This window comes from Plasmodium berghei (assembly GCF_900002375.2).
Source record: "Plasmodium berghei ANKA genome assembly, chromosome: 2".
Taxonomy (NCBI): Eukaryota; Apicomplexa; class Aconoidasida; order Haemosporida; family Plasmodiidae; genus Plasmodium; species Plasmodium berghei.
The window spans coordinates 219,736-232,569 of record NC_036160.2 but is presented as its reverse complement, the minus strand read 5'-3'; the positions used below and the strand labels follow the sequence as shown (position 1 = coordinate 232,569).

The 12,834-nt window shown below is 21.4% G+C and overlaps 4 protein-coding genes across 4 annotated transcripts; all 4 read left to right on the top strand.

Moving 5' to 3' along the window:
* Positions 1–391: 391 nt before the first annotated feature.
* Positions 392–1,210, top strand: PBANKA_0206700 (conserved Plasmodium protein, unknown function; the record flags this gene model as incomplete). Its single annotated transcript, XM_034564785.1, has 1 exon — positions 392–1,210. One exon carries the CDS (start codon positions 392–394, stop codon positions 1,208–1,210), a length of 819 nt encoding a protein of 272 aa, XP_034419793.1.
* Positions 1,211–2,246: 1,036 nt separating this feature from the next.
* PBANKA_0206600 (asparagine and aspartate rich protein 2, putative) lies at positions 2,247–5,804 on the top strand (the record flags this gene model as incomplete). Its single annotated transcript, XM_034564774.1, has 1 exon — positions 2,247–5,804. The coding sequence occupies one exon, from the start codon at positions 2,247–2,249 to the stop codon at positions 5,802–5,804; it is 3,558 nt and encodes a 1,185-aa protein (XP_034419792.1).
* A 1,400-nt stretch (positions 5,805–7,204) lies between these two features.
* On the top strand, positions 7,205–9,112 carry PBANKA_0206500 (ras-related protein Rab-5C, putative; the record flags this gene model as incomplete). Its single annotated transcript, XM_034564763.1, has 9 exons — positions 7,205–7,304; positions 7,578–7,661; positions 7,858–7,927; positions 8,078–8,116; positions 8,307–8,419; positions 8,531–8,583; positions 8,734–8,827; positions 8,925–8,977; positions 9,074–9,112. 9 exons carry the CDS (start codon positions 7,205–7,207, stop codon positions 9,110–9,112), a joined length of 645 nt encoding a protein of 214 aa, XP_034419791.1.
* Positions 9,113–10,342: 1,230 nt separating this feature from the next.
* Positions 10,343–12,271, top strand: PBANKA_0206400 (2-C-methyl-D-erythritol 4-phosphate cytidylyltransferase, putative; the record flags this gene model as incomplete). The annotated part of the gene is made up of 1 exon (XM_034564752.1): positions 10,343–12,271. The coding sequence occupies one exon, from the start codon at positions 10,343–10,345 to the stop codon at positions 12,269–12,271; it is 1,929 nt and encodes a 642-aa protein (XP_034419790.1).
* Between the last annotated feature and the right edge of the window lie 563 nt (positions 12,272–12,834).

The following is a 12,834-nucleotide window of genomic DNA, read 5'->3' as shown; positions in this document are numbered from 1 at the left end:
TTTACATGTGCATGTGTATATGTATGTATACTTGATAGGTAAAGCTCGAATTAGGATTCAAATTGGATTGTTTTTTTTCTTAGAACATTCTATGATAATTTTTATAAACCTTCTTCTTCCCCGTTTTCTTAATTTGTTGATAACACTCAAGAAAATAAATTAATAATTTGTATTTGTCATAATAAAAACTGTCTTAAATTTGCTCATATGTATGTATGTATCTATCTATATATGCTTAGGATTATTTGAATGCTTATCTTGTTCTTTAGCCTTAGAATAAATTTGCTTGTTTCTTTTTTTTTTAATTTTAATAATTGAGGAAATATAGGTTTCATATTATATGGATCCATTATATAGTTATTTTTAACATAAAATTAGATTGAAATACAATATGAAATATTTTATAGTTTTTAATATTTTCCTATATTTTTATAAAATAAACAAATATAATATTGAGGATAATCTGTTTTCCCATGTATTATACCAAAAAGAAAAACATTTTCTTAAATTAAACTTAAAACATTTATTAAATGAAATCGAAATAATAAATCGAGGAAAAAGAATATTATATGATCTGTCAAGAAAAAGACGACGAAATAGAAGGCGCGGAAAGAAACGTAAGGGATTTGGGAAATTATGGAAAAATAAAAATAAAAGAAGAAATAAAAGAAGAAATCGAAAAGATGCTCGTAGAAGAAAAAGAAAACTCAAACGAGCTGAACGAAAAAGAAAAAAAAAGCAAAAAAAACAAATGAAAAAAGAAAGAAAAAAAAAACAAAAAGAAGAAAGAAAAAAAAAACAAAAAGAAGAAAGAAAAAATAACAAATTTGAAGGACAATCTAATGAATTAATTAATCAAGAAAATGAATTAAAAAACAATGAAACCATATTAGATAATAAAAATGGAAATAAAACTTTAAATAATAACTATCCTGATTCAAAATTAACAAATAATGAAGTGGTAGAAAATGAAGAAGAGGAAGATGATGGAAATAAATATAATGATGATATTAAAGGATATGGAGAAAATCAAAAGTATAATTATGCTGCTCAAAATACTGAACAAACAAATATTCCTAAATCTATAAATAGTCCATATTATAAAGAAATAGATAGTAATATTAAAATAGTAAATGTTGCAAAATTAGAACATGAATCTAAACATGAAATCATCGATAAAATTAAAAAGGCCTTAGAAGTGCTTCAATAAAAATGTGAAAAAAAAGTGGATATACGCCATGTACCTTACAAATAATATGAAATGCTTTGTAAACATTATAAATAATTATGGCCTTAACAATCCAAGGAGAATTATGAAACCATTCACTGACGAATAACAGTATTGTAAAATAATTTTTTTTTTTTTAACGATTATTAATTAGTTTAATTATTATATAATCCGTTTTTACTGTACAATTTGTTTTGGAGTGTTTCCAACGATTTATTCTTTCATATATAATGAAATATAAAAAGTTATAAAAAAATAAAAACATTTGTTAATTAACAATTTGGCAACTAACAATATATTTGCCAGTAACAAATGTTTTTGTTTTTTTTTTAACTTTTTATTTCACTATATTTGTAGAAAATTATACATATATACATACATGCTAGTATGCATATCAAAATTTTTTTTCCTTATAAAATTACAAACCCGCATTATTAAACATTTTCATAATACATACTATTTTTATTTATTTACTTAATTGTTATATATATATGATGTATTTTATATTTATCAAAAACGCTTAATCATAGTTATATGATAGTATATATAGAAATCGTCTTTGACATATCGTTTTTTCCAACTTATACTGGCCACAAGCTTGCTTAAATAGTGTTATTATAATTAAAATAAAAATAAAAAATAAAAATAAAAAACAAAAATAAAAATAAAAATAAAAAATAAAAAGCTGCCTAAGTGAAAAGAAAAAACGAACAAATAAAAAGCTGGCAAAGTGAAAAAGGTAATATTTTTATTTTGTAAAAAATAATACAAACTCTCCTTTAATAATTTGCGTAATTAGCATTTTCAAAAAAAGACTTTTCCACAATAAAATAACTCTGATCTTTGTTTTTTGCTTTTTGCTGAATATCGTAAAAAAAAAACAAAAACAAAAGCAGACGAAATTACGAATCCTATTAACGAAGATATAAAAAGGGTATTATGCTAATATTGAAACAATTAAGCGAAAAAACACAAAGCACAAAATAAATTAAATTAAATTCGATAGAGTGACAAACACATGGATGAAAAAAGAAAACACCATAAAAAAAAGAAAGTTGGAAAAAAAACTAAAAATAAAAAAATCAACAAAAATGTAAATAAAAAATATCATAAGGCCTTTACATTTAGTGGAGGAATAAATAGTGCACATCGACGAAAGCAACATTTATATGAACTTGAAGAAAAAAAGTTACGAATTGATAAAACAATAAAAGAAGGATATAAAAATAGTCCTATTATTATAGCTATTCATGGTCCCAAAGGTGTTGGGAAAAGCACATTAATAAAAAGTATAATTAAACATTACGTTGGTGTTAATATAAATGAAATAAATAGACCTATATCTATTTTTACAAAAAATTTAAAAAGATATACATTTATAGAAATAAATGATGATATACTTCATATGATTGATGTTGCAAAAATAGCAGATATTTGTTTGCTAGTAATTGATGGAAGCTTTGGATTTGAATTAGAAACATTAGAATTTACAAGTATATTGAATACTCATGGCATGCCCAAAGTTATAGGGGTTGTTACAAATATGGATAAATTTAAAGATAATAAAAGTATACGAAAAAGAAAAAAAAAAATTAATAAACGATTTTCAGAAGAAATGGTAGAAGGGTCGAAAATATTTTTTCTTAGTGGAATACAAAATAATAAATATAATAAAACAGAAATTAGAAATTTATGCAAATTTTTATCAGTTATGAAAAGGCCATTAATATCTTGGAGAAATCAACATGGTTATATTCTTGGTCTAAAATTAGATATAGAAAATGATGAATTATATAAAAATAAAAATAAAGATAGTCTTTTAAAAAAACAAAACGATTTTGTGGATAATGATGATATCCAATTAGGGCAGTTTTTCGATAAATGTGATAATGATGTATCTGTATATGTAGAAGGATATATATATGGATCAAAAATGTATAAAAATCAATATGTACATATCCCAAATATTGGAGATATTAAAATAGAAAATATAAAAATATTAGATGATCCATTTAAATTAAATCAAGAAAAAAAAACTCCAAGTATTTATGCCCCAATGTCAGATGTTGGAAATCTCTCTTTTGACTTTGATAATATGTACATCCATATTCCAAATAATAAAATTAACTTTACAAAACCGGAACTAATGCAAAAAGGGGATCAAAACAAGCAACACATGGGCGAAGAACAAATTGGTAATATAAACGACGAAAATGATAATGCAAATGAAGAAAGTGATAATACAAATGAAGAAAGTGATAATACAAATGAAGAAAGTGATAATACGAGTAATGTAAAGGAAGCAAATGAAAACTCAAAGTATTTAACAGACAGTATTAGAATGGTAAGGGAATTACAAGATTGTAAATATGTTTTTTCTAAAAATACAGAAGAAGATAATATTAAATTATTTGATGTAAAAGAAAGTGACATTCAAGGAAAAGGAGAAGAGAGGCGTAAAGCCCCATCAAATGTTTATATTAGTGAAAAACAAAAAAAAAAAAAAATGGCGGAAAATTATATTAATGAAAAATCTAAAGAATATAATAATTTACAATCAATTTTATATGAAAAAAAAAACAAAGAAGATGATTATAATTATATTTCGAATATAAATATATCAGAGAATGAAGGAAATGATGAAAATGATAAAAGCTATAATGATTTTTATAAAAAATATGCTTTACAAAAAGATAAAGAAATAGAAAATATTAAATCAGATTATGATTATTATTCAGAAAATGAAGAAATTAATTCATTAAATTGGAATGATTGTATGGATCCATATTCTAATATTTCTAATTTTATTGCTTATGAAAATAAAATAAATATAGATGTATTTTTATATAATCATAATTATATAAATAGAATAAACAATTGTTTGTATTTTAAAGGAGATATAATAAATATTATAAATATGGAAAAAAGAAAAATAGCAAACAAAATGATTAATTCAGATATGCCTATCCAAGATATCAATATGCACATAGTAAAAAATATTATATGCACTGACACATTCAATTTAGAAGAAAATCAACAAAATAGTTATAGCTTTATCCATCCAAATAATTATTTTTTTAATAATATTGATTCATTTAATTTAGTAAAAGACGATATTTTTATATTTAACAATCTTAGCATATTTATAGGAGATATTGTACAAGAACAACTTGTAGACAATTTTTTTTTGAAATATAAAGAACTATATAGTTCATGTTTTGTGAAAAATGTAGATGAAAATGTAGATGAAAATGTAGATGAAAATGATGATGAAAATAATGATGAAAATAATGATGAAGTGGGCAATCCGAAAAAAGAAACAGAAATTATTAGGCCTATTGAAGAAAATCTTAAATTAATTAAAGAAAAAAAAGAAAAAGAAAAAGAAAAATTTTTAGAAACAGAACAAATTGGAATGCTAAATAATGTTTACGGATCATCAGTAAATATAGGTGAGTATGTAAAAATAAAAATGATTATAAAAAGAAGTAAATTAGAAATTTTAAAAAATAATATAATAATATGTGGAGGGTTACAAAGTTATGACGAAAATAATTCTATAATACATTGTAGAATTAAAAAACATAGATGGTTTCCTAAAGTTATGAGGTCAAACGATCCCTTAATATTTTCAGTGGGATGGAGAAGATATCAAAGTATACCTATATATTCAATAAATGAACGAAATAATGTTAGAATAAGATTTTTAAAATATACAACAGAACATATGCATTGTAATTGCACATTTTATGGACCATTAGCTGGTGTAAATAGTGGAATATTAGCAATCTATAATTATAAAAAAATTCCATTTTATCGTATATGTATAAATGGAATTATTTTAGAAACAAATAACAATATAAATATTATGAAAAAATTAAAATTAATTGGAGAGCCATATAAAATATTTAAAAACACAGCTTTTGTCAAAAATATGTTTAATTCAGATTTAGAAGTTTGTAAATTTATTAATTGTCCTGTTATTACACCAAGTGGAATCAAAGGCCTTATAAAAAATAAAATAAATGATAAAGGTGATTTTAGATGTACATTTTCTGATCAAATAAAAAAAAGTGATATAGTTATATTGAAATTATATGTAAATATTTCTATTAAAAAATATTATAATTATGATATAGAAAATAGATTAAAATCTATAAATGAATTAAGATATATATATAATATATATGTTAATCATTCTAATGGATATAGACAAATACCTTTTAGACATTTTTATCATAACAAAATTTATGTTAAACCACAACTATTAAAACAATTACCATTTAAATCGAAACCTAAATTATTTAAAAAAATTGATCATGAAAATGATACACAAAAAAATAATAAAAAAAATGATGCAATTAATTTTAAAGCTTTAGAAAATCCTAAATTAGCTGCTAAATGGTATCAAATGTTACACTCAATTAAAAAAAATATTATTTTAAAGAGAAAAGAAAAATCAAAATTATCATATCATAAAAAATTAAAAACAAAAATCAAAATTCAAGAAGAAAAAGACAAAGTTGTAAAACAGAGAAAAAAAACTTTGTACATAAAAAATCGAAAAACCAAATAGATTACCCTGAAATATATCATTATTTTATTCTCAATACATTGGGAAAAATTAGAATTTTTCATATATAGCCTTCTTGTTTATGTTCATACTTATTCGGTTAATTTGTCATTTCCTATCTATAACATGCTTATACTTATTTGTTTTATTTTTTACATTTTTAATTAAAAATACAAAATTAAATTTATGACTATGTTTCATATAAATATTCTAAACTGTTTCTATTAGCCATTTGATGAAAAGTTTTCAACCATTTTGTAAATAGTAATAGTTTTTTAAAACTTTAATTTTAAGAAAATATAAAAAATTGTCTTTATTTTTATTTCAGCCAACAAATATATACACATTTAATAAATATTTCCAACCCCAATTTTATCAATCACCTAAGTAGCCACATTTTAAGGACATATTTTTGTTAACTCATTTAAAAAATCATAAAAATATACTATATAGCGTACTTATAAACACGATTTATAGATAATGTAAATGGAGCAAACATGTTTTTGTTATTTTTATTTTATTAATTTATACTTTTGTGATATTAAAGAAAAAAATATATAATTTCTTTATCCATTAATAGTTGGAAACAAAGTTATATATATATAAATTTATGTTAATATGCAAAAATGTAAATTAGTATTACCCTTAAATATTATGGGAGTAAAATAATATATAATTCTTTTAAAAACCAAAAAACTAAATATTATTTTAACAAACATATAGATAAAGTGACTAAATTTATGCAAAATTATTTCTTCATTTTGTACTCCCAAAATGATGAGATGATAAATATTGCTAAAAATATTACAAAAAATTATTAATACTATTTAAATATGATATACTTATATATTTTTTCTATTTCGTAATTATGGGGGTATAAAATGACGAATTCCTTCATAAAGATATTTATTTTTAAGTTTATTTATTTACATTAAAATTCATTTAATTTATTAAGTCATTTGCAAATATTGCGATTTTAAACCACCATGTTGTACCCCAAATGTGCGCATATATGTAATATATAATAATAATTACTGATTCACTATCGATGGAAATATTATAGTAATAATATTGTAAAGAGTATTTAAAAAAAAATACAAAAATTATGAAATAATTTTTTTTTGTTTAAGAAATAAAATTATTTACACACATTAATATATAATACATTCAAGATAATGTAAACATTTAAAAAAAGGAAAAAATAATATATATATGTATATATATATATAAATACTAGTCTGTTAACTACCATAACTAATACTTATATTGCCTTACTTTACCTGCATTTATATGTTATTCACATTCACACATATGCTATATATAGTAGCAGTATTATTTGAACGCTAATTTTTTTTTCACGTTTTTTTGTAAATTTTTTTTATTATTATAAAAACAAAAAAAAAATGGACCATTACATATCGAACATAAATAATGATGGTAAATATGAGACTAATCAAAATTCGAATGCCAATAAAGTTTTCAATTTTAAGCTAGTTCTACTAGGTTATTAAAAAATAAAACAAAACAAAATAAAACGATTATCAATTTTGAGTTTTATCTATGCATAATTATATCAAACATATATTCCCACACAATATAAATACACATACATGTGTATATATCCTATATATATTGTGTATTTTACTTTACATTATTATAAACATACATAAATTATTTTATTATATAACAATCATTTTTTTCATTCTTATATAATTAACATAGCAACAATATATTAATTCATTTTTTTTAAATATAAAATTAATATTTTTTTTATAGGGGATACATCAGTAGGAAAATCATGCATAGTTGTTAGATTTGCCAAAAATGAATTTTATGAATATCAGGAATCTACTATTGGGGGTGAGTAATATTTTAGATATATTGGAACTTATATATGAAAAAATATGTCGATAGAAATACTGAAATATAATAATTACCATTTCTTAAACTAAATATTATCATTCATACACAATCATACTTATTAATACCATTTATATCTACTTTGAATTATTTTATTATTATTATTATTATTTTTTTTTTTTTTACATTTTAAAAGCTGCATTTATGACTCAACTAATTGATATTGGAGAATGTACAATAAAATTTGAAATATGGGATACAGCTGGGTTAAATTATATATTTATAATAATACAAAAAAACAAGATGAAAATAATAACATATATAAAAAATTTAAATATATAATGAGAGTATCAACATTTTTTATACTTGTCTTATATTATTTATTACATCCATATAGTACTATTCTTTTTTCATAGACAAGAAAGATATAGGAGTTTAGCACCTATGTATTATAGGTAAACAAATTAATGTTAGGACATTACAAATTATTTTATAACATAAATTTTTTTAATGCATTTCAATTTACACAACATTTTCATTTATATCTATAAATATTATTCACATATATATATTCCTATATTTTGTACAATATTTTACCATTATGTCGATATACACACAATTTACTTTTATTTTATAATTTTATAGGGGTGCAGCAGCAGCAGTTATAGTATATGATATAACAAATAAGAAATCGTTTGAAGGTGCAAAGGGATGGATTCATGAATTAAAATCAGTTCATTCAAACGACATAGTAATAGGTTATATATATATACATATGCATGTGTGTGTGCGTATATCTTCTCCTTTTCACTTATGCAACATTTGGAAATAAGCATATTTGTAATTTAATTTATCTTTTCTATTTTCAGCATTAGCAGGAAACAAGTGTGATTTAGAAAAGAACCGAGTTATTGACAAAGAAGTAAAATAATAACAAAATATAACGTTTCCAATTACACACACAATTATTTCGATATTCATAAAAAAAGTGCATATATATTAATTGCTCATGTAAAAATCGCTTTGTTCATAAAAAAATATGGTTATAATTTCATTCATATTTTTTTTATAGCTAGCTGAGTCCTTTGCTAATAGCAACAATATTTTGTTCATTGAAACATCAGCAAAAACGGGAACCAACGTTAACGATTTATTTTTGAAAATAGGTTTATACAAAAAACGTGTACAATGGAGTCTATATATATATGCATGCATAAAATTATTTTGAAAAATATTTATCATGTTTCCCTTTTTTTTATATAGCTAAAAAGCTACCTCGCAACAAAAAAGACAAAGATACGTATGGTGGAATTCAGGTATAAAAAGTTGGATAAAATATAGAGACAGCTTTTCCCCTATCATTTATTTGGGCAATTTCTCTTATTCATTTATTTATTTATTTATTTATACAGATTAACAATACTGAAGAAACCTCTAAAAAATGTTGTTAATAGTTTAAGAGAAAAAAGGTTGTTGAAAAAAATTCAGGGACCAATAAACCCGCGCATATCATACATATGTATAACTTATTTTAAGCTACAATTTTTCCGTTGAAAAAATAATAGCAGAATACGATGAATATATTATAATTATTTATTTTTTAAAGGTGTTATATATAATTATATACCTAATTATATTAGGGTTAAAGAAAAAATGCCTATATTTTTGTGTATAAAGGTGGATAACACAAAATCAAATAATTTAAAAAAGCTTTTTAAAAAGTTTATAATTAATTTATTCTTATTTCACTACTTTATTTTTATATATTTATTTGTCATATGCACTTAATTTTTATTTATGCTTTTACATTATTATGATCATTCATTTATATTTTATCTTTTCCATTAACTTTCGATTTTTTCAATCAATTTTCATAAGGCAACACCTTTTTTTTGTTTCATTACAAGGATTTTTTATTGATACAAGCAAATTGCATTTTGTATTATTATCTTTCCATATGTTCATATTTTTTTTTATTATTTTGTAATTTTCTTGCCTTTCACAACTTGTTTATTTATATTTTCTTTAAATGATGAATGAACTATCCCATACATTATTATTTTTGAATATTACTATTATGCTATGTACATATATATATATATATATATATATATATATTATTTTTATGATTTTTTCCACTTTTATTTACTCCTTTTTGTTGAATTATATAATCATGTTTCTATAAATAATTATAAAAAAAAACTTAACTATATAGCTACAATTTCATGTAATATAGTTATTACCAATATATGCACTATAAAATTATATATATATAGAGAGAGAGGGAGAGAGAAAGGAATAATGGAAAAATCATAAATAAACAGAATGGAGTATTTTTTTTTGTGAAATTAAAAGTAAAATATATTGTTGCATATATGGAATAAAGAATAAAATAAATGAAGTTATATATATGTATGGGGTTAGGATGTATGCAATAATGGCTGTACTAGCATTTGGTTTGAAAACTGTTATTATATTGCCTATACAAATGGATATATGAAACATTTTTTTTTTTCACACACTTTTGGATATTTTGTATTCTTTATATTTGTTTATTTTTTGTTTTATATTTCGCCCGGTGTTACTATGTATATGTGTATGACTTTAAATACTCAAAACTGAGCATAATAAAAAAAAATATGTTTATATATTTCCTAATTTAATAATAATAAATGCAGAACATGAATATTCTTTGGGCAGCTTTGAGTTACATATTTTTCAATTACTACATATTTAAAGGACGTTATTATTTTGTATACTCTTTAAAAATATATAATTTTCAAAAAGATAAAATAATAAAACAAAAAGGAATTAATTTGGATAATAGGCCCTTATATCGGAATGGGAAATTTGTTTGCACACAGAATAATATTAAGGACAATAAATTGTATAAAAAAAAACAAGAGCAAAAAAAAAAAATACTTCAATTTATTTATACTAATTTTAAATCGAATAAAAAGGATGACAATATTTTTCAAAAAAATATGTCTCCTTTGCTAAATTATTATATTAAATCTACAAATATTACTAATCAGTGGTGTTGTATAAAATCTATTTATAATGATGAAAATAATGGAGAATATATTAATGTTAATAATTTAAACACAATAAAAAATTTTGATACAAAAGAAATAAAAAAATATGAAAAAAATATAAACAAAAAAAATATACATTCTATATTTTTATGTGGTGGGGTTGGAAAAAGAACTGAATTAGCATCAAGAAAACAATTTTTACATTTAGACAATATTCCTATTTTTATATATTCATTTAATTTATTTATAAAATGCAATTATATTAAATCAATTAGTTTAGTTTGTGATTCAACATTTTTTCCACATGTCGTTGAAAATATTAATATTTATAATTCTCTATTATTAAAAAAAAAAGTTAAAAATAATTTTCTTAAAATAATTAATGATAATATATTAGAAAAGGAAAATAATTTAACTGGAATAAATACTCAGCATAAGGAAGACAATATTAATTCTCTAAATTCAAATAACAAAAAAATTGAACAAAATAAAATAACAATTTTGAATTATATAAAAGAAAATAAATATATAATATATGATAATGAAAAAAACAAATGTATTTTTGAGATGGAAGAAATATTAAATAATTTAAAAGAAAAAAATCCTAATAATAAAAAACATAAAATAAAACCAAAAGACATTGATACAAATAGATATAAATTAATAACCATTATAGATAGTGGAAATGAACGAATTGATTCTTTTTTAAATGCGCTTAAATCGTTAAATATTTATGAAAATAACCAAGAATATATTTATAAAGTTTTAGAAAATTATTTGAAAAAAAATCCTCATCTAAATTCAAAGTTTAATATTGAATTCGATTACACTTATTTACTTAAAAAGGAAAATAAATTGAAAAAAGAAAATGATAAAAATTTTGTTAAAAAAAAAAAAAAATATATTACAGATATATTAGTTCATGATGCGGCACGCCCTTTTCTTTCAGAATTCGATTTTTTTAATTTAATATATCAATCTAGTTTGGGAAAAAACGTTATTTTAGGAACAAAAGCAACAGATACCATCAAATTGTTAAATAATAATAAACAAGAAAAAGATGGATGTAACTTGATTAAAAAAAACATAGATCGAAAAGTAATTTTCCAAGCTCAAACGCCCCAAATATTTGAAAGCAAAACCTTATTAAAAATTTTACAATATTTTGTATTTCCTTCAAATTATATAACTACAAATAGCAATACATTACTTAACGAAAATAAAAAATTACAAAATACATCTCAATTTACAGACACATCCTCTATAGTTCAACATTTTACAAAAAATAAAATTACAACATTGCAAGCAACATTTCCAAATTTTAAAATAACAACGCCTGCAGATGTTTTTCAATCTTTTTTTTTTATGAAATACATTTATAATAATAATAATGCAAGCAATGATATTTATCGCAGTTTATTTAAAGACGAATATATCAATTCTGATTCGAGTTATATATTAACAAACCAATTTAACAATTTCTTTTTTTATAATTCGCTAAATAAAAAACAAAAAATTCTGTACCAGCGTTTTTACTATAGGAATACCTGCAACGGCGCACTATGCCCGATTTGAAAGTAAATGAATAATAATAAATAGTAAACATAACAAATAATAGCGGCGGAAACGCACCAACTTTGGCTATTTTGAATAAGCCAATCTGTATGTTTGCACACAAGATAAACAATTCCTCAAGGGCTAGCCATTTATGTGTATATATAACTCATATCAATATAAGCATATTTTTAGTATTTATAATTCTTTACTATTTCAAGAATAATTTGCAAAAAAAAAATATATAATATACATTTCAAACCATTTCTTTGTCTATGCTAGTTTTTTTTTTTTTACACAAAATAATATTTTCATATATCACTTATTATTTAATAAATGTTTATTTACCCTCCGATAAATATATATTTCTTAAATAGCAAATTTCATTTGTTTATTATTTTCTTTAAATATTATATATACATTACAAACATATGGGATGTGCATATTTGTTTGCACGCTTATATTTAATCGTATAATTGTATTTTTTTATTTTTACTTTTTTTTTGTTATATTCTCCAAAAGACATATAAAATTTTTTTTTTAAGTTATATTTTAAAAAGTAATATTCTCGAATTCATTTGGCT